Below are 23103 nucleotides of genomic sequence, written 5' to 3' on the forward strand. Positions count from 1 at the left end.
CTTAACTTCCAAACAACCTCAGCCTCTTTACATAGGTGTGAAGGATCAAGTAATCAAACTCCATCAGTGAAGAGCATCTTATGCAGATGGATTTGAGACATGAGGTTATGCTCATTGATATAGTCTTATATGCCAAATGCTTTTCTCTCAATAGTTCTGTGAGATAAGTTGTAGAAATATTACTAATCTCATTCCACAGAAGAGGAAAGTGAAGTCTAGGAAAGAGTAAGTTAGTTGCCCAAAGATCTCACAAGTGGTGTCTGTGATGGGATTCTAACCCAGGCCTTCTGTTGAAGTCAGGTCTCTCTCTAGTCACCAAACTATGCTGCCATAAGAAAGAAAAGATAAGAGAATAGATAAATATTTAATTAAAATCCAAAAATGTTCTTTTATATTACTCCATCCCATGTTGTATTTAAGGCAACTATTTAAAAGTTTAATTACCAGGGCAAAGGGTAGGTCTTGCATTAAGAAACTGAGATCATACTAGTTTTCAATCCTTTTACTCAAGTGTTTAGAGCTGAAAGGGTTATAGGATCATAGGATTTAGAACTGGAAAATAACTTAGAAATTATTAAGTCCAATTCTGTCATTTTGTAAATAAGGTTCAAAAAGGGAAAGAGGTTTGCTACTGATATATTTTGCTGGCTAACGTAACACTAGTCCAACCATGTCTTTTTACAGATGAGGAAAATGAAGGGATTTCCCTATGGTCATACAGCTAGTTAGTGGCAGAGGCAGCCAGTTCTTCCCATTCTTAGTTCTGAGCTTTTTTCCCCTTTGACCACATGACTTCCTTTTATTACATTGCTATGGTACAATGAAAAGATACCCCTCTCTTTAATCAGATAATTGGGTTCAATTTCCAACTCTTGCTTTTTTGTTACCTATGCAGTCATTTTACCCTCTTGGGGTTTTAATTCCTTCATCTGTAAAAGAAGAAAGTTGGATTTGATTTTTAAGGTCCTTTCCAACTCTGAATCTTTTATCCTTTAAGAATCTGTTCTCAGGACAGCTAGGTGGCACAATGGATAGAGCACCGGCCCTGGAATCATGAGTACCTGAGTTCAAATCCAACCTCAAACATTTAATAATTACCTAGCCTTGGGCAAGCCACTTAACCCCATTGCCTTGCAAAAACCTAAAATAATAAAATAAAATACACATATAAAGAGTTAAAATAATGGGTCTATTATATTTCAGCTGCCGTAAAAAAATATATAGGAGTAGCAATCAATATTCTCAGCTAAAGCAAAAGCAAAAATAGATCTAATTAAGATGTCTAGGTGGTGCAGTAGATAGAGCACCGGCCCTGGAGTCAGAAGTACCTGAGTTCAAATCCATCCTCAGACACTTATTACCTAGCTGTGTGGCCTTGGGCAAGCTACTTAACCCCATTGCCTTGAAAAAAAAAAAAAGTCTGTTCTCTATTAGCCTGAGCATATATGCATATATTATGTAAAATAAATGAAGGCACTGCAAATGGAAAACAAAACCCCACATTTTTATATTTTGTTGACTAGCCAAATTAAAGAGGATAACCATTTCTCAACCCATATATTATAGTCTAATGAAAAAGTCTTAAAACTGAGCATCAATAAACCTCTGATTCTAGTTTCAGCTCTGCAATCAATTATCTGGGTGAATTTAGACAATTTATTGAATGCCTTTGGGTTTCAGTTTTCTTAGATAGAGAATGGGGATATTTCTATAATACTTTTGAGATTTCACTGATGCATCACTGTAGTTTTTAAGAAGGTCATCTTGAGTTGTTATTAGGCAATAAATTCATTACTTAGCATCACTTTGGTTATAAGCAGCTTTAAAATCAGAGTAATAATATGTACATTTTGTGGTAAAATAAGATGTTTGTGAAGGTGGTTTGATAAAATTAAAAGGTACTATGGAACCAAAAACAATTATAATTACCATTGTAATAATTTGTCATCATCCTCATTTTTATATAAACATAAGTTAGAACAACAAATTACCTAATATAATATTGAAAAAGATACAACACACTCATAAAATATTTAGAACTTTGACCACATAACTTTGGTTAGAAGAGACAAAGTTTCTATACTGGACATAGTATTATATCTTATTTGCAAAAGTTCTGATAGTACAGCACTATCTACATAGGTGAATTTGTCCATACTTTGCTAAGTAACCTACCATAGCCATGAAGTCTCAAAACAGATTAAGAAATGAAGCTGCTTCCTGGTATGAGATGTCCAGCCTCGACGACATTTTTTGCAAGTGAAAATCAGTGTATTAAGTTCAGTTCCAATAAGTCCCCATGTCCTCTGTCCTGAAGATTCACTATTGCGTATAAGGGAGAGGCAAGAGCAGAAGAATAGTGATATTGAGCTAGTGAATATGACCCAAGGTGGTTCTTGACACAATAGAGCACTGAACTTGAATCAGAAAGACTCCTCTTAATGAGATCCTATCTGGTCTCAGACACTTATTACCTAGGTGACCATGGGCAAGTCACTTGGAAGGAAATGGTAAAACACTCCAATATCTTGACCAAAAAGAAAATTGCAAAAATTTGGATCATGAAGAGTTGGATATAACAGAAACAAATGAACAACAAAAATAGTAGAAAGGATATCTGATGTAGTGTTGAAAAATCTGGGTTTGAGTCACAAGTACTGTTTATTTGTAATTACAATCTCTTCTCTTTTTTTCCCTATTCATTCATGTGCAATATGGGAATATTTCTTCAACATTTCAAAAATCTGTAAGCAGGCTATATATAGTCCTGCTTGTCTTTCTTGTGGTCTTCATGAATCATGGTCAAAAAATTTGTCACCTTAGTGACCAATCTTTTGGCAACATGTTTTTAGAATTAACTATGAACACCAATCCATTGCCAGGCAATTAAATCTTCCTGCCTTATTAGTATCTGCCAGATTTTTGCACTTTAGCATAACCAGTCCTTTGAATAGGAAGGAGATCAAATTAAATTGGTCAATACTTAAAGAAATTAATTAAAACTATTCCCTGGAAGGTCAAATACTGAAGATGAAGCTTAAGTACTTTGGTCACATAATGAGAAGACAGGACTTACTGATGTTGAAACAGATTTAAAGACAAAAGAAGAAGGAAACAACAGAGGATGAGATGGATAGATGGTGTCATGAAAGCAACAAATTGAATAGAATTTGGGAGATAGTAGAGCATAGAAGGATCTGGTGTGCTGTGGTCCATGGGGTCATGAAGAATGAGACACAAATGAATTCCTGAATAACTGAATGACAACAAATACCCTTAAATAACCCAGAGTCACCTTCATGCCTTCATAATAGATAAAAGGAAGAAAATTAGATTGTAATAGAATTATCAAAACATACTTGAAAAAGTTCACAACTTCCTAGTTAAAAACCCCTGTTAATTCCTTCATTTTAGAAAAAGATAATATACCACTCAGAAGAACAAATCACTCACCTAAGAGCATATAGATAGAAAACAATTGAGCCAGAATTGAAATTCAGGTTTCCTATATCCAAATTCCACATTCTTCTGCTAGCTCACTCTGGTCTTACATAGCATTTAAAAGCTCACAAAGAGCTTTATTTATTTTTTAAGATATTGCAAGTCTTTTTATCTTTTCAGTCCATGACCATATACAGTAACTACTATGTCTGAATGAAACTGTAAGATTTTCAAAGATTAATATATTTCTTCTTCTTCTACCTGCTGTGAAGTATATTAATAATAACAACTGGCATTTATGGGGTGCATTACAGTTTACAAAGTACTTTACAAATATTACCTAATTTAATCCTCACAACCACCCTGAGGTAAATGCTGTTATTGTCTCCATTTTACAGTTGAGGAAACTGAGGCAAACAGAGGTTAAGAGACTTGTCCAGGGTCACAGAGCGAATAAATTAAATTGGGTCAGATTTGAACTCATCTTCCGGACTTCAAGTTTTATGATATTCTAGTGTAAATAATAGGTAACTATATAAATATAAAAACAGTAACAGCAAAAAAAGAAGAGAAAATAGTTTGCCAGTTGTGATTCTATGACCTCTGACAAATACACTGGAAAAACTAATAGAGGGCAGCTAGGTGATGCAATGGATAGAGCACTGGCCTTGGAGTCCAAATCAGGCCTCAGACACTTAATAATTTACCTAGCTGTGTAACCTTGGGCAAGTCACTTAACTCTACTGCCTTGCCAAAAAAAAAAAAAGAATAAATGATATCAAGATTTCAAATAGCTGAATCATACATACTATCAAGGATTATATATTTTTATATATAGTAAAAAATAACTCAAGGACACCAAACTCCCTTAGTCCACACTGCTCTGATAAACAAAGGTTTTAACTGACAAGCTTTTTAAAACATTTCCATATTTTTTCAATTTTTAACATTTGTTTTACAAAATTTTGAGTTTCAAATGCTCTCCCTCTCTCCATACCCTCCTCCTTGAGAAGGCAAGCAATTTGATATAGACTATACACATGCAGTTGTGAAAAACATTTTTCCATATTAGTCATATTGCAAAAGAAACTGCAGAACAAAAAAAGCCAAGAAAAAATTTTTAATTATATTTCGATCTGTATTAAGACTTCTTCAATTCTTGCTCTGGAAGTGGATAACATTTTTTCATCACAAAGTTTTTGGAATTGTCTTGGATCATTGTAATTCGGATAATAGCTAAGCCATTCCCAGTTGTACTATGGTTAATTGTACCAACTACTACCTTCCCATTCCCAAAATTTAACTCCTTTTTCTGATTATTGTAGCAGCACCTTGCCTTCTATGAGTTGAAAATATTACCAGCTTTTAAGAAATCATTGAAACAAATTAAAAAGTTTAACCCCAGATGCTACAAAATTATTAAGCTATTTCCTTCTTCATTTTCTTTAAAAAAAAATTCTTGCTTTATATAACACAAGTAACTATTATAATTCATTTATCATTGGAAGACAAAAATCTACATAGCAGGCTAAAAGTTTCCCAGTACAGACAACAGAAAAAAAAAGTCTCTTTCTATTATATGAGAATAGAGCAGCTAGGTGGCGCAGTGAATAGAGCACCCACCATGGAGTCAGGAGGACCTGAGTTCAAATTCAGACTCAGACACTTACTAATTACCTAGCTGTGTGACATTAGGCAAGTCACTTAGCCCCATTGCCTTACAAAACCCCCCAAAAATAAATAAATAAGTTATATGAGAATATTAGTCTTAATATAGATTAACAATCGACTGGGTATTTTTTCTGAGTGCCCTAATATTAAAGATTCTTTGGACTGATTCTTATTCTTTTATCTTTATAGGTATCTTTATTTCCTCCTCACTTGAAAATAAAAGAAAAAAGGGAAAACATTTTTCCTAATGCTACAAAAGTCAGTAAAAAGTATCAATAATAAAAATGGGGGGGCAGGGTAGAGAGAGTGTGTAATTTAATTTTAATTTGTTATCAGTCCACAGAACAGGATGTTGTTGGTCTCACTGTAAGATAAATAAATGGTAATGCCTGGCTTTCCTATTGGGAAGTTCAACTTTTGACTGATTTTATGTCTTAATTTTCACATAATGGTCTAGAAATCACCCCCAAAACATCCCTTTTTACAAAAAAAATGCAAAGAAATATTTTTCACATAAGTGGCCTGTGGAATTCACATATGAAAGTGAACATTGAAATGCTCTGCAACTGGGATTTAAGAAGAAAGTTACATGATGGACAACAATTCATTTTTTATATTTAAAGACCAATGAGGCAAACAGCAGTTAAAACCACAGGATTTTTCTTCATTTTTCCAAATAGCAGTCCAATATCCTATAATGAAATGCCCAGAGAACCCTAAGACTTCCCTCTAGTTTAGATCTGGTAGCAACAGGGAAAAGAGGGCTTAGAAACTTTGCCCTATAACACTGTGACTGCAGTCCTGGCCACAATAATTATATACACTCTCTCAGATCCCTGTATTGGAGCAGCACATTTGGAGTGAAGCTATGCTTTACTATAATGGGAGGAAATCTTGGGGTAAAAATTATATATAGGCAGGTAAATTACATTAGCATAATTAACCCTATTTGGCTTAGTAAGGTTTAACATATCAGTCTGCATTTTTCTACATCAGCCTGTCTCTCTCCCACTCATCACCCTCAAACTCCATGCAACAGTTTATTTGTAGTCCCAATCTCTAAAGGACAGTCCATTAACAATAACCTATCAAATAACTTCTTGGTGGTCTAAAAAGAGTTCATGCTTCTTCTGAGGACCATATTTTGCAATTAGAGAGTAGCACTGGAAGAATTACTGTGGTCTCTGACTGGTTTTTGATTCTGAAAATGAAGATGCCAACACAACTTTTCTTGCAGAGCTTTTGGGAGGCATAATTAATAATAATGAGTCTAAAACATTTTGCAAGATATAAATGGTAAATAATAAAATGCAAAGTCAGATTTTGCTTCATTTATTAACAAGGCTGTTGGCACCACACAGGATAATACATTGTGAAATCAAAAAATAAAGTCATGTTGGCAATTCCTGGGTCTCTCCAATTCTTTACCTTTCAAAAAAATTATGTTCTTTATCACTACAATTCAACAATACATGCATAATTCATAACTTAACCAACTTAAAAGGAAAAGACCCTGCCATTCCTGCCTCCTATTCTAAAAACTCATAAGGAAAATGCTGCTGCAGCAAGAACTGCAACTTACTGATAAAAAGCTGAGTAAAGCCCATTCAAATACAGTATTTATAACTTGAATTTATTTTATTTACTGTAAGGTACATGAATATAGCAACAGAGGAGCATTAGGGGCCAGGAAGATGGACAATTTAAACCATACCCACAAATCCTTGCATTATTAAAAAACACACTTAGTTCACCTTAAAACCCAAACCTTAGTTGTGGCTCTCCCCCTTTCCTAACTGAAAAAAAAAATCCTGTACTATATGGTGTTTGAATTTAATTTCTGGACATCAATGTTCTCCTTTATAAGCAAAAAAGTCAGTACTTTATAAATGTAGACATATGGGGAATGTTGGAAAGAAGATTATTTCTAAGAACTACATTAGGGACAAGATTATGGTTACAATCTGTTACTGCTGTGATCATTTGTATTGACTTCTTTTTGATGAACAAATGAGCACAGGACAAAGAATTAGATACCAACCATACCTCCCATCTCCAAGATGGTGCACTCCTGGACCTGTTCAACAACAACAACAACAACAACAAAAAATAGAGAGTACACAAGTATTTATCTAATACCTACTATGTTCTAGACATTGTTCTAAGGGTCACAAAGGAAGTCAGAGAACTTTAGAAAACAAAATAACTTTGGTAAGTATATTTTTAAATGTTTGGTTTTCTTTATAACACTATGTATTTTATTTTATGCAATTAAAAAAATTTACTCTGAGAAGGGATTCATAGGCTGTGTTGTTGTCCAGTTGAGAGATTTTTTGGCAGAGATGCTAGAGTGGTTTATTTCCTTCTTGAGCTCATTTTACAGATAAGGATACTAAGACAAACAATTAAGTGACTTGCCCAGGGTCATACAATTAGTTAAGTATCTGAGGCCACATTTGAACTCAGAAAGATGAGTCTTCCTATCTACTTCATCATCCAGTTGCCCTTAGGTTTCCAGACAGCCAAACAATAATATTTAAAAAAAAACTAAAAGCTCCTGTTTTAAATTCATCTTTAAAGAATAAAGAGGGGTTGGCTAGGTGGCACAGTGGATAGAGCACTGGCCCTGGAGTCAAGAGTACCTGAGTTCAAATCTGACCTCAGACACTTAATGATTACCTAGCTGTGTGACCTTGGGCAAGCCACTTAAACCCATTTGCCTTGTAAAAAAAAAACTAAAAAAGAATAAAGAGAATATAAATGGAAAAATAGCAATTTTTAGAAAACAATGTGCTTTGTTAATTTTGTCCAAACTTATCCCTAAAGAAAAGGTTAGACAATGTATCTCCTTCAATTTGCATAAGTGCATTCAGAACATTGCTAATAAGGTTACATGTAACTGATTTATTGGTTAGCTTTATTGAATTTTCCCCTTTCTCTTTTTTATTAGTTGTTGCAGGGAATGAGTCGCTTTTTTATCTAATCAAAATGACTTTCCATTTATCTTTCACACACACACACACACACACACACACACACACACACACACACACAAAAACTCTCCTCCTCCTGTCTCTCCCTCCTTTCTTTTAAAATGAAACTCAAGGGGCAGCCAGGTAGTGCAGTGGATAGAGCACCAATCCTGGAGTCAGGAGGATCTGAGTTCCAATGTGACCTCAAACGTTTGAATCATACTGTGTGACCTTGGCCAAGTCACTTAACCCCATTACCTCACAAAAACAAAACAAACAAAAAAAGGGGAGCAGAACCAAGAGAACACTGTACACCTGAAAAACCACATTGTAAGTTAACCAACTGTGATAGATACAGCTCTTCTCAGCATCTCAGAGATCTGGGACAACCTGGGAGCCCTGTTATGGACAATGCCAGTCACTTTTAGAGAAAAACAAACTGAAACAAACTAAAAAAACTCCACAGAATCTGAATGGATACTATGTTCACTTTTTTAAAACTTCTCTACTCTTTTTCCCTTCTATCTCATGGTTTTCTTTCTTTTCCCTCAGTCCTAATTCCTCATACATAAAATGACTAATATGTAAACATATTAAACACAAATGCATAGGTAATACTTTTACCAGAATGTTCCCCATTAAGTGGAAAGGGGGTGAGAAGGGAGGATGGTAGAAAATATGTAACTTATACATATGCAAGTAGATGAATGTTTAAAAATGTTCATAACATGTAACTGGAAAATAAAATATCATTAAAAATAAAATAGAATGAAGCTCAAGAACCACCTTCTTCATGAAGCCTTTCCTTATCTTTCCAACCACTAGTGCACCACCAAAAAACTACTTTCTATGTAACTTTTTGACCATATTTGTATTTATTGTAATCATATTTATTTTTTATATTTACAAGTAGAGATTATTTCTTTTTTTTAAAGCTTTCCCAGTACTTAGTATAGTTCCTGGCAATAGTTGATACTTAATAATTGCTTGTTTATTGATTGGTTGATTAATTGGCTAGAGGAAGGGGAAAGGATATATTCAGAAATGAATAAAAATATCAAACAAAAACTGAAACCAATAAAAAAAAGATCAAAAGAACTCTAATCAAGAATTTGGACCATTCCTTCATTCTTCCAAGAGGCTTCAAGATAAGACACTTATATGCCACAGTACTAGGAATGAAATTATCTTCTATGTTGAGGATATTTGTGGTCAATTGTATGTCAATTTTTTTGATGTTTAAGCGCCTACCTATTCATGGTTTTCTCTCTCTAGCAAATTTCTTAAAGGGAAAATGACTAAAAATGATTTAAAAATTTCTTTGAATAACAGAAAAAAGAAAGAAAACTGCAGTTATGAGAAAGCATGTTAACTTGCCCTTGGTCACAAAACTCGAGTGGCATTGTTGAAACCAGAGCTCAGATATGACCAATCAACTGGTATTCTTTCCCCTGGTCAAGTTCAACAAAAAACACAGAATGAGTCGTATTTGTAAAAGAGAAAATTTTTATCTAGTTGTATCTTAAAGATAAAAATCTTTTCTAACTCATTTTCTGTTTTAGGTCTTTATGCCTGATAAACTTAAGGTAAGCTACCAAATGAAGTCCCTTCTCATTATCCCAGAAACCTATCATGTTCAATTCTGCCTCTTGATCTTTGTTCAGTTCATGTTATTTCCTTCACCTGAAAAACTTTCCATTCTCCTTCAAATCCTACTCATCCTTCCAAAGATCGGCTCATTCTACTTTCCCCTTTTGAATTGTTCCTATATTTAATAGCTGTTATCACTGTTTATTACTTGATTATAACTTGCCTGCCTTGTATTATTCTGACGTGTCTTATTCTTTTCTAACATGTGTCTAGAACTTGTCTGTGGTTATATTTGTGTAGTGGGTGTCCTATAATATCCTCAAGGTTGTTGATTGTTGAATAAGTTATCTGCAGAGGAAAATTTTCATTCAGAGGTCTGCATTCCTCAAATCTGTAAGTGTTCATTACTTCAACTTCATATCAAGATCGTATCAGTATTCTGTGAGATTCTTTTTGACCATAGACTCTGATTACTTGCAGTCCCTAACATCATTACTTTACACTGCTCTGCAATGAACTACATAAGTCACTTATCAGCCCATAATTCTGTTCTATCCAAATCATTTTGAATGTGTTTGTTCTGTTCCTCTGCTGTTGCTGTCCTCTCCCTATTTTATGTCATCAGCAAACTTGTAGTTGTGAAATTATTCTCCATTCACAGTCAATGCATTAAATTTAAATGTTTTCTATAAGCAACATACCCCATACCTGCCTTAATTTGCAATAGATTTATTCATCTAATTTATTATCAGGAATACATTCAATCAATACTCACTGGGATTCAACCCACAAAGGCATCTAATTTATGCATACAAATGACCATGAAGTGATTTGAGACTCAACTACTGCACTATTCAGCATTCTTTCAAATATATAGGCTGTATCCTCAGTGAGAGCAAGCAGTAATGGTGGGTCAGATTTCAGTTTTTCATACTACTCTTAGGTAGTGAGAATGCTTACTCCATTCAGAGAGGTGTGGCTATTTCTCTTAGACTGCTAAAGTCATTGACTTTAGGATTTCTCTTGGGTTTTTTTTTTTGGGGGGGGGGTCGCAAGGCAATGGGGTTTGCTCAACATCACACAGCTAGGTAATTATTAAGTGTCTGAGGCTGTATTTGAACTCAAGTCTTCCTGACTCCAGGGCTGGTGTTCTATCCACTGCACCACCTGGCTGCCCCTAGAATTTCTCTTGGAAAGAAACTTTCACAACGATCTAAAAGCTGCAAGCTAAATTGTTTCTTCCCACTTCCTCTCATTCCCATACCTCCACCACTACTCAGAGGGAAAACTTTCTTCAGTATATAAATTTTATTGCTTTTGCAATAGAGCCAGAGTCAGAAGTAGGTCCCTTTATCTAAATTGGGACCAAAACAGGATACTGAAGGATTCCCTCCATTCTCAACCCATAGATTTAGGGAAAGAAAAAACAAACAAACAAAAAAACTTTTTGCTCAAAAGACTTATCCTTCAGTGTCAATGAGTGAGTCATTGATATCTGGTACTCCATAAGGAGGATAAGGTTGTCACTCTAGTTTCCATCTGACAGAAATTCAATAGAATCTTATCCTCTTTAAATTTCCTCATCAGGAGAGAAGAAAAATGATCATTTGATTTTCATTATATTTCAAAAAAACACCTTTTGCTAGCTGTTGTTCAAATCTTGAGATAGCTTTTATAGCTTATATCTTTTCCTATGGCAAGAAAGACGAATTTTTTGCATTTAACCTATAAGAGTAGAGTACAGGTTCTTAAGATGTGATGTTGTACACTGATAGGTGTTCCTCATACATCATCGATCATTTAAGTGTATTTCCTATTGAAAATTTAGAAATAAGGTTAAAAAGTCTTTAAAAAGATTTATTGTTTTTTTAATAGCAGGACCCCTTTAATGGCTATTTACCCAAGGAAAAGTTCTACAAACTTGTAAGAGTAAATGGAAATAAGTAGAATCCATGAATTTTTATGCTCCTCAGGTATATTCTATGATTCTCAGTTTTCTGAAAGGTACTCTGCTAGAGAACATTGACTTCTTTCTGATGTTCTCTCTCTCTGACTTTCTGTCTGAAGTGATGGCCCCATGTTCTATAATTATAATTGCAACCCTTTAAAGGTGAAATGCTGTTTGTGAAGAGCATATTATTATATTTTCTCTCGTGTTCGTCTCATTAACTATCATGGATTAAACAATCATCTCTGTACGGTTAACTCCCAAATCTACAGGTCCAATTTTGATCTCTCTTCTGAATTCCAGACCTGTATTTCCAAATCCCTGTTTGATATTTATATATTTGGATGCCCCTTAGGCATTTCAAATTCATCTGTCAGAACTAATTGACTTTTCCTCTAAACCTATCACTCCATTTCTCTATGTCAAAGGTATAACTATTCTTCCAGATACCCAAGTTTGCAATGTAAGATCTAGTCAACCTCATAGTAATCAAGTTTTTATTAATTCTATCACTTCTTGCATCCATTCTCTTTTCTCTACTCATAGCACAAATACCCTAGTTCAGGTTGTCACTGTCTTTCATCTGAACTATTGCATATACTCATCATTGAGAACCTTTGTCTAAGTCTCTTTCCTTTCCAATTCATCCTCCATCTGCCAAATCAATATTGCTAAAACACGGGTTCTTGGTTTGTGAAGCTTCAGGAGGGGTGGCTAGATGGCTAAGTGGCTAGAGCACCAGCCCTGGAGTCAGAAGTACCTGAGTTCAAATCAAGTCTCAAACACTTAATAATTACCCAGCTGTGTGGCCTTGGGCAAAGTCACTTAACCCCATTGCCTTGCAAAAAAAAAAAAAACCTAAAAAAATAACAAATCCTTTAAGTGAAGGCCTTTTGAAGTTCAAAAATGTTACATAAACTACATTACTTAATAGCATTTTAAAATGCATTTAAAAAACTGGATTATCTGAATATTGACTGATCCCACAGTGCCCTCTACTGGAAGTTTCAATAACTGACTGCAGATTCCACTGCACAATTGTACGGTCCATTCTCCAGCAAATGAATCAAATTTTCTTCTTCAGTCAAAAATGTTTCCAAATCTAAGAGAGAGAAAAAAATTCAAAGCAATTTTTACATTTCCATAAAAACATCATTCACTATTTAGGGAAAATCATTTTTTTTTAAGTGAAAGAGAAAGAAACAATTCAGACAGACCTTATTTCTATATTGTCTAGAAATTAATTTTGCTTTCTAGGCCTTAGAAGTACATTAATGTTTAAATCAACTTACCATTAAAGTGTACAAAATCTTTGTTCTGTATAGTAGTTTAATCTCAGTATGAAATCTGGTCTTCTGTCTTTTAAAGTCATTTTCCATCTCTAGACTTCTAAAAACCTATGTTATAAAACAAATTAAAGTCAAAACTTAATTTTGGGGTGAATATTATTAAGACAAATTTAAAAGGTCAGAAAGAACCAGAGACAAATGTAGGATTTCCAAAACCCGGAATCCTAGAATCTTCCAGAAGGATGAAGACTCTAATGGTAACAAACCCTAAAAGTAAATTGGTCTAATGCTTAATATGAGACATATTATTGAACAGGAAGAACCTGAAGGGATCAGAATGGCCATGGAGCACAAACATATTTGCATTCTGCAACCAAACAAGATGACCTAGGTATCCACATTCAAAGATCTATAAGACTAGGAAATGAGGAGTTGGAGATAACCAAAATGTTCAAGAGTTGTTGTTTTTCTGAAAAAAGAACTAAAATTTCCACCAGATCTGGCAATAGTGTCAACCAAAAACTATCTAGTTTGAGTACTGTTCTTTAGTACCCACTAGGGCAGATGGAAGGAGGAAAAAATGGGAAGTAAATAATTTTTCAGTTAAGACAATCTTCGTCTACACTTTAAAGTTGGACTTAGTTATTTGGACTCTGTTTACCCTTTTATTTCTAATCATTTGAACCCTTTGTCCTTTACATTGGTTTCCTGGGAAAATTTCAACTTTGTCATGGTAGGGATGTAGGGACATTAAAGCCTAATTAATAAATATTAGATTTAGAGTCCTAAAACTTGTAATTGAATCCTAATGCTTCTATTTAATTAATCTTAAGCAAATCACTTAGCACCTTAAGACTATCTACAAAACCAGGGGTTTGGGATAGATTTGAAGGCTCTTTTCACCTTGAAATCCTAGGAAGCAGTCATCTTACACTAAGCAGAAGCTAATTGCATTTAAAGTTAACTAATTTTCTTCTTTGACCTTTGAGAATACAAGTTACAAGACAGGACAAAAGGGAGGAGAGCAAGTTGGAAATGTGAATGAATGAGGTTGATCATTTATGTCAGGTCTCCTGCAAACAGAAGATGAATTTGTGTAAGCAACTGTGCAGCAAAGGAGGAAGAATGGGAAAAAAGGTCATTAATGGAGGGGAAGGAGGGTCAGTGTTGGAGGCCAGTATACATGAATGACAACTCTATTTTTTTCATGATATACACAGGAGCACCAGGGACTCCAGGATCTGCTACACTTTTACTTCTAGAGTCTTCTATATGTGTCAGTACACCGTCTTCTCCATATGATAAGGTTACTTGATGTACCTGGAAGCAAAGACACAAAAGACCTTACTTTCAACCCCTGCTTGTGGCCAAGGTTATTTCTCTCAGCAGATCAGAGCAGAGTTGAAAAGTTGAAAAAAGTTTATAAGAGTAACAATTAATCTATGTGTAAATCTTTGTTAAACTGAATTGAGGAAGTTACCTGTAATTACATCTTACCTAATATAGATAGATAGATAGATGATAGATAGATAGATAGATAGATAGATATAGTTTATATGAAAAGATACTCTTACAGCGCAATAAAAGAATCTCTCTCCTTGAAGTGGTTGAATGGGCATGTTCTTCTGGAAGGGAGTGAAAGGGAGAGGAATATAACAGAAGTGAAGGAGAAAGTCTACGTTCCCAGAAGGCTGGCTTTTAGAGGATAAAACACCTGAATCCTCTGACATCAGCAAAACTGGTTGAAGAATTGTATGCTTTGGGGGCTACCATTTATATAACAAATAGTTTGTGTCTGTATGTATGCTCAATAAATTATGTTAAGGTATCCTGAGAGACATTTCGTCACAAGGATGGTACCTGAACTGACATTTTGCAAAATAAGACAAATCCCTTTACCTATTCTAGGGAAAAAAGGGGGTTTGATTTTGATTTTGCAGTGAACCTGTAGAGGCAGTAGAGTTTAGGTGATAGAAAGATGGACTCAGAACCAGAGAGAGACTTTGGTTAACTCTTGCCTCTGACACATATTGACTATCTGACTCAGACAAATCACTTAAAGTCTCTGTATTCTAACTAGAAGTTGTAGACATCAACCTGAATTGTTTAATTTGAATTTCCTCACTTTGGCTTATTCCAAATCAATGGAATCACAGACCTAGTTCTTAGTCAGCCTTTAATTCCATATTTTTTGAGCTCCTCTCACAGAAACATGTATGTTTCTATTAGATGAGTCAATTATCAATATCATAAAAAGCCTTGCAGAAAAAGTTAAAAACTTTCAGTTTTATTAGTTCTTAGTAAATAGTAGGTCTGTTGACCAGGATGCTATGTCAGAAACAGACTCATAATATTAGACCCTTTTGGAGTAATTAGAAGAAAAATGTTCTTTTACAAAATTACTACTTACACTTCCATTCACTAAATGATGTCCATTTGGGGAATATGGTAATTGTTTATTACACCTCTCCCCAAAGCCAAACAGGATGACCAGAAGAATAACTTCAAAAATATTTAGGTCAATCCACTAGGGATCTAACACCCATGATTGAAAGGGCCTATATTGAAAAGGCATGTATATCATTTGTATGAAACTTTATGTCTGAGAACTTGGAAAACAAAATGCCTGATTTCTCTTCCAACTCTGAAAGTCTACCATTAAACAGAATTGGGTGATCTAGGATAATCAACATGCTTCCGATATTCTCAGACAAAGCCAAATGATCCTTAATTTGGCATTTGAACCAAAGTAAGGGACTGGTGTCACAGTGGGTGGAACCAAAGTAGGAGGTCAAGAAACCTGAATTCTAGTCCTGGCTTTTTCCCCAATAATCTTGTAGATAATGTGGGTTTTATTATCATTTTACAGATGAGGAAACTGAGGATCAGAAGGTTTAAATGACTTGTCCATAGACAAATTATTAGTAATCGAATGCTGAGGTTCAAAACAAGGCCTCCTGACTACATCTGTAATGTAAAATTGCCTCTAAATATCTGGGTCATTGTGGGCAAAGACCAATCATTTTCAGTCTCAAATTCCTCATTTGTAAAATGAGGGACTGGGAGGAGGCAGATGGCTTCTAAGCTTCTGTCTACTTTAATGTTAGTTGTCTTTGAGTGTAAATCTTCAATTTTTCATTGGGACCATCTTGAATTGAACTTTAAAAATTTCCTAAAGTAAACAACATTGACATTCAAAACTTCTAGAGTGAGACTCAAGCCTTTGTATATTGCCCTTTTCAGAAGAGTGTGGTAGAGCTGAATGACAAAGATTTAATTCGGGGAGTCCAAAATTTGGACTCTTCATTTGAAAAGCAAAGAGTACCAGGGTGCTCTGCTTACGTTTCAAGCGGCGTGCTACATCTAGAGGCGATTCTCCTTTTAAGTCTTTTTCAAAGAAAGATGCCCCATGCTCAAGAAGGAGATCTATGCAGTAGAGTCGTCCCATGGCTGCAGCCACATGAAGAGCAGTTCTGCCCACTGGTGTTTTAGCCAGACAACTAGCACCTGGGGAAAAAAAAAGACCATACTGTGGAGTTTTGTTTTGTTTGTTTGGTAGATTGATTGGTTGGTTAGTTTTCACTCAGGATGCAAAATAGCACATTCTGTGTCACACCCTGTAACAATAGGAAAGACAGAACAGTAGTCAAGTTTTTTTTAAATAACTTCTAAAATAGAAAATTGTAACATTAATGAATATATTTCTTTTTCTTTTTTTTAGGTTTTTGCAAATGAGGTTAAGTGGCTTGCCCAAGACCACACAGGTAGGTAATTTTTAAGTATTTGAGGCCTGATTTGACTACAGGACCAGTGCTCTATCCACTGCACCACCTAGCTGCTCCAATGAATATATCTCTTAATAAAATGGTAAATTCCTTGCCAATAAGAGACAAGTCATTGACCTGTTATTTTGGATTCTTACATCAAATGGTATTGCCACATAAGAAGGATTTAATAAATGACAAGGAGACAGTTAGCTAGGTGATTCAGTGGATACAATGCTGGGTCTAGACTCATGAAGGCTGAGTTCAAATTCAATCTCAGACACTTAACTAGCTGTGTGACCCCGAACAAGTCAATTCACCTGTATTTGCTTTAATTCACCAGAGAAGGAAATGGCAAACCCCACCACTATCTTTGCCAAGTAAATCCCATGAACTATAATGTCCATGAAGTCACAGAGTCCCATCACTGAACAACTAAATAACAAGCACCAATTATGCAGAATTATATTCAATTTGAATCTTCTCTATAGGGTATTATACCAGATACTGATGGGCACATCAGAAAAAATATTTAAATTAAATGCTTAAAAATTTAATGCAAATAAATGAGGAATACATTGGAATTCATTTTTGTCCATTTGTGGAGTTAAAAGTTTTAAACAGATTCTTAAAATACTGGGGTCACCAGTAATCTTTTTTCAGAAAAAAAATGCACCAAACTCTTCTGAGTTATGAAAATGTCCATTTTATTGTAAAATGTAAAAAGCCTAGAATGGTAATTACAAAAGGGTTTGATAAGTAGATGGAAAATAGGATTATTCTCTGGTCACAGGTTCACAGGATTTAGAAGTTGGATGTATCTTTGATACCATTCAAGTTCAAACTCTCAGTTTACAAATGAGAAAACTGGGACCAAGAATGATGGGAAATAGCTTGCTGAAGATCACTCATTGAAACCCTGGTCCTTATTCAAAATCTCTTTTCTACTATGCTCATCAAGTCATTTTTTATTAATTATAATTCTTATCTACAAAGCACTTTAGAATTACAAAGTTGTTTCTCTCCTCATAATCCTGACCACAGGTAGTACAAGATATATTAGTCCCATTTTAGAGATGAAGAAATTGGAGCTTCTTCATCTCCAGCTGTCCAGGGTTAAGAAGTTATTGTCAGAGGCAGGGCTTCAAGCAAAGTTTTCTGAATCCAAGATCCCGGGGAAGCTAGATGGGCACAGTGGGTAGAGATGAAGACTCATCTTCCTAAATTCAGAATCTGGCCTCATGTACTTTACTTACTGAGTGATCCTTGGGCAAGTCACCTAGCCGTTTGCCTCAGCTGCCTCATCTGTAAAATGATCTGGTGAAGGAAATAGCAAGCCACTCTAGTATTTTGGCAAAGATGGGGTTATGAAGGGCTGGACATAACTAAAAAAAATGACTCTGAAACAAAAATTCATGACCATTATACAACCAAGAGCCTGGAGAGCCTGGACTCTGCTTTAGTTTAGCTTCAATTCTCCTCCACTACTTCTGGCAGGGTTAAGAAGTGCTTGGCAGGTGGGGGAGGCTAGGTGGCGCAGTGGATAGAGCACTGGCCCCGGAGTCAGGAGTACCAGAGTTCAAATTCACCCTCAGACACTTAATGATTACCTAGCTGTGCGGCCTTGGGCAAGCCACTTAACCCTATTGCCTAGCAAAAAAAAAAAATAGAATTGCTTGGCAGGGTCAGATAGCAACCCCCAAGCCTCCACCATCTATGTAGATTGACATTGCATTTGGTTTTCAATTCTAATACAAATAGCTATAGAATAAAATGACACATAAATTTATATGCTTCATTGTGAATCTAAATTGTTATCTCCATATTCACCCATTATTCACACAATGTGCTCTCAGGGCACTGTGCTAGGTGCTAAGAATACCAAAAAAAAAAAAAAAAAACTCTCCTAAAAAATCTTTCAATATATTGAGAAAGTGAAGTTGAAGGAGGTTTGGGATTGAAGGTACTGTTGAAGGTACTGGATCAGATACAATTTATACCCAAGCTAGTCAGGTTCAGTCAGGGTTCCCTACCTGGGAACCCCCAAAATCTCAAAAGCTTTCTGTAACATGCAAAGTGAAGGAAGAATGGAGGAAATCTGAAAAATGCTTGTGTTCATTAAAAGGGAATCTAGTTGAGAGATCTTTAGTGCAAAGATAGAACATAATGTGGGAGCAGTTAGATAGCTCAGTGGATAAAACATCAGGCCTGGAATCAGTAAGATCTGAATTCAAATTCTTTCTCAAACATTTCTAGCTGTGTGACCTTGGGCAAGTCACTTAACCTCTGTTTACCTTAATCCACTGGAGGAGGAAATAGCAACCCATTTCATTATCTTTGCCAAGAAAACCCTATGGATAGTATTGGTGTGTCATGTGGTTTCACAAAGAGTAGGACATGACTGAAGATATAAAATAGGATAACGAAAATGTTCATATTTTATTCTTTCTGACTCAATCATAATGGAGATCATAATAACATCTACCTCCTAGAATTGAGAGGATCAAATGAGATATCTGAAAAGTGCTTAGCACTCTATATTTATTCCCATTCCTCAAAAGTCTTATAAATACAATACAAATTATACAAATTAAATTATAAGCTAAGGGGTAGTTATATTACCATTTTCTAGGAGAAAACGTACAGCTTCAACATGGCCTCTATGTGATGCAATATATAAAGCCACAAAAGCTCTGTCAGCTATCCATGTCTTAAATTTTTCTGCTTTTAAATGTAGAGAATGTGCAGTTCTGTATAGAGAGTCTTCAGTAACCCCTAGACAAGATATCTGGCAAAAAAAAAAAAATGGAATTATCATGTAATAAGAAAATTATATAAAAATCCAAGAAAACTTTGAAAGCCCCAATATGCTTTATTGGGGAGATATTCAATCATGTATTTGGCGGTTTCAAGAAAACAAGGCTTATGATGGAGATAAATAGGTATATAATGGCCTAAATGAAAGCTTAGAAAAATATTCTGAAAAGGATAAGTGGCACTAAAAATAATAAAAACAGCTAACATTTAAATTACATCTACTATGTGCCAGGAGCTTTACAAATATTATCTTATTTGTTCCTTACAATTCTAAGAAGGTACCATTATTCTCTTCATTTTATCCTTGAGGAAACTTAAGCAGCGGTTAAATGACTTGCCCAAGGTCACACAGCTAGTATCTGAGACTAGATTTTTACTCAGGTTTTCCTGATGCCAGGCCCAGTCTAACCACTGTGCCACCTAGCCGCCTCAATTTGTGTAATACTATGTAAATGTTCAGGAAATACTGATCTGTTTTGAGAAACAGTAAAGAAAATTTGTTGGGTAGTCAGGGGAAAACTATTCAGATCAAGAGATTGAACAGAAATATATTGCACTTAATAAACAAGTTAGACTAATTCTTCTGAATCTAATTTTTAATGTAAACATTTAAGGTAAAAAAACTTCAGAATATACTTCTCTTAGATTTATATTTGCTTCATAAAAAATAATATTTAAAGAAGCATGAAAACACCTTACTAGCGTCCCCTTCCATAGCAGCCAAAGCAAGTTCTTGCCATCCATCTTGATGCCAAAGACACATTGAAATAATTCCACCAGGAACAAAATCATGGAAGCCTAATGTGGAATCATCCATCAAAATTCCTATAGGGAAATTCCCCCCACAAAAGAATAAGTATTAAACATAAATTATTACACTGGACAACTAAAGAGATTCTCTGACATTTGAAATAAAAAATGTGTTTTTAATTTTGTAAAAAAATCTCATTTGAATTTGTACAAATCAGTTTTATTGTATTTACAGCCTTTAAAAATGTAATTTGGTTCATATACCAATAACAAAAGTAACAAAAGATAACAATGACAATTTTAAAATAAAAAATTTTTAAACAATATTATGGAAAGGTGCAGAGGTCAGTAAAATCATATGAAATAACTAGAAAGATCTATTTAAAGTTATGTGTTAGAATAAAAATTTGCTCATAACACTGAACTGTTATATATTAAATATAATATAAACATAGAGAATGATTCATGTTATTAGCTGTTAATGGGATAATAGTTCCATATCTTTCAAAAATGCTAGCATGTTAATGGAATCCTCATAAGATTCAACCCAACCCAAAAATAATTGAGTGACTAATGTTGACATTTTCCAGAGTCTGAATATATAATGGAGATTAGATCATATATGTAGCTGCTAAAACAGCATTTCAATAGTACATAGATTGGATTTTAGCAGTGTTTGAGGAAGGCTTCTATGAAATAATAATTTGAAAACTGTTGCTTTCAAGTATATAACTTTTATTAAATGTTCTCTTAAATTAACCATGTCCCTATTGCTGTTGTTAGTATCAAACTGCTTTTTCAAATGCAGCACAAAAGTACACCTCAATCCAATACAGATGGACTTATCATAAATTCCAAACTTTGACTAATGTACCTAAACAGGGAATTACAGATTCAAGAGTTCTATTTTTAGTGTCAAAGGATTATCATGAAACTGAATGAAAACCTTTACCTCTTCACCCAAAATTCTAAAAAAATATACTGACTGCTTGATGTTCCCCTAAAGGGGAGGAGGGGCACAGGAGAAAGAAAGGTACAATATTATTATTATATTATCATTATTATTATTATTAAACAATCTTGAAAATATTTTCATGTTTGACTATGTTTAACATGTTAAGATTAAAAAGACTTTTTATATGGCACTTAAAAGTTTACAAAGCATTTTCCATACAACTACTCTGTGAGTTAAAAGTACCAGCATTATTATCCCTTTCTTTCCTTTTACAGCTGAAGAGACAGAGATGTTAAATGGCTAGCCCCAAACCAGAATTACAATTAGGAAGTGTCAGAACCTAAAATCAAACCTAGGTCTTCTGACTTCAAATCTGGTTTCTTTCAGACCATTTTGCCTCCATAGTAGCAGAATCAGTATCCTTCAAAGGATCCAAGAGCATACTCTTTCCATCCCCATTCCTCATGCAAGCTCCTTGAGAATAGGAATTATCCTTTTCTGTCTAAGTATCCCCAACACTTAAATATTGTTGAATTGCTTTAATCAAACATGAATGCTTCCTCCCTCCGCCATAGGTTTTTGAGTTTTCTAAACAAATAAATGCTTAAATTACAAGTATGCATTCCAAGGCGGTGCAATGCTGGCTTTTCCAGTTAGGAGCAACCAGACAGGGATTTTTTGAGCTCCTAGATAGATCATTTCCACCAATCTGAGGAATCAGATGGGGAATTAGAACTAAAGGAAGAGAAAGAAACCTTGGGATAGAAAGGAAAAAGAGAGTGTTCGCTGAGATTCTGTGGATTCGGGCTTTTGTTTTTTAGTTTGGGGATCCCCCCCGCCGTGTCTGGAAGTGGATGGCATCATCCCAGGGCTGTCCTAACTCTGAACTTGTGAGAAGAGTTACATCCAGATAGTAGTTATAAAGTAAAAAAAGAAAAGGAAAAAAACTAAAATTGGAGTAGATTCCACTAGTTTTAAAATATAAAACTAAAATTTCTCCTAAAGGGTTTCATAAAAACTTTTAAACTTATTTCATTGTCTAAAGGAGGTAAGGCTGCCTCAAAAATAGAAATATTTTTTTTAAAGGAAGAAACATTTGTCAAAACTCCTTTGTGACTGCTCCATCCTTCAGCCTCATCCCTGGGGGAGGTCTGGCAGCAGGGCACGGAGCGGGGCCGGGGCCTCCAAGGGCCCAGGTGGGTCCAGAGGGGCGCGGGAGGTGCCCGGGGGGCGGCCGCACGCGAGGCGCCACCTTGGTCCAGGTACAGGAGCCGCTGGAAGTGAAAGGGGATCCCGGCGATCAGGTCCAGCTCCTCCTTGAGCTCCCGCACCGTGGTGTCCGCGTGGCAGCTGGGCAGCCGATACATGTCGCCGGTCTCCTCCAATCGCACGCGCAGAGAGAAAGTCTTAGGGACGAGACTGGACGGAGTCTTGGGGAGCGGAGTCTGCCGCCAGGACTGCAGCCCTAGCCGGAAGGCCCGGCGGCGCGTCTTAGAGAGCGGCAGCGAGCCCCGGGCCGGCATCCCAGCGCGCACGCGCAGTACCTTCCGCCCCTCTCCACCCCCACCCGGAGCCGGAGCCCGACATCCCTAGCCTGGGCTTCCGCCCCGCCTACTCTGGGGCTCACCGCGCCTGCGCACGGCCCCGTCCCGCAGGCCCCGCCCGCGTTGCTACGAGCGACGCGGCTTTGCTGGGCTTGGAGGCCTTGTGAGGAGAGCATAGGGGGTCGGATGTCAGCGGGAGAGGGGCCTGGGACGGGGGCCTGGGACCGGGCCGAGCCCGGATCCGCCCCGGAGCCTAGTCTTTAGAACCCAAAGGAATCCACCTCCATCTCCATATTAGCATCATGGACGTTCTTCAAATAACCCCAAAATTCGCCTCTTGTAAGCCTCTCTGGGGCATAAAT

General features: G+C 35.9%; 1 protein-coding gene across 3 annotated transcripts in view; it reads right to left on the reverse strand.

The window, feature by feature from the left end:
* Positions 1-22799, reverse strand: part of ANKRD60 (ankyrin repeat domain 60) — a 56242-nt gene extending 33443 nt beyond the window's left edge. The window contains exons 1-8 of one of the 3 annotated variants that reach the window (XM_074210335.1): positions 22450-22799; positions 20187-20317; positions 19298-19463; positions 16254-16418; positions 12915-13019; positions 12642-12724; positions 2176-2322; positions 252-325 (exon numbers count right to left, since the gene is read on the reverse strand). In XM_074210335.1, coding sequence (XP_074066436.1) covers positions 13012-13019; positions 16254-16418; positions 19298-19463; positions 20187-20317; positions 22450-22720 — 741 coding nt within the window. In that variant the 5' untranslated portion in view covers positions 22721-22799 and the 3' untranslated portion in view covers positions 252-325; positions 2176-2322; positions 12642-12724; positions 12915-13011. Of the gene's footprint in view, positions 1-251; positions 326-2175; positions 2323-12499; positions 12725-12914; positions 13020-16253; positions 16419-19297; positions 19464-20186; positions 20318-22449 lie in introns of those variants that run through there. The other 2 variants (XM_074210334.1, XM_074210336.1) reach the window with 2 other exon arrangements.
* Positions 22800-23103: the final 304 nt, after the last annotated feature.

This window comes from Macrotis lagotis, chromosome 1 (genome assembly GCF_037893015.1).
Source record: "Macrotis lagotis isolate mMagLag1 chromosome 1, bilby.v1.9.chrom.fasta, whole genome shotgun sequence".
Classification (NCBI taxonomy): domain Eukaryota; kingdom Metazoa; phylum Chordata; class Mammalia; order Peramelemorphia; family Peramelidae; genus Macrotis; species Macrotis lagotis.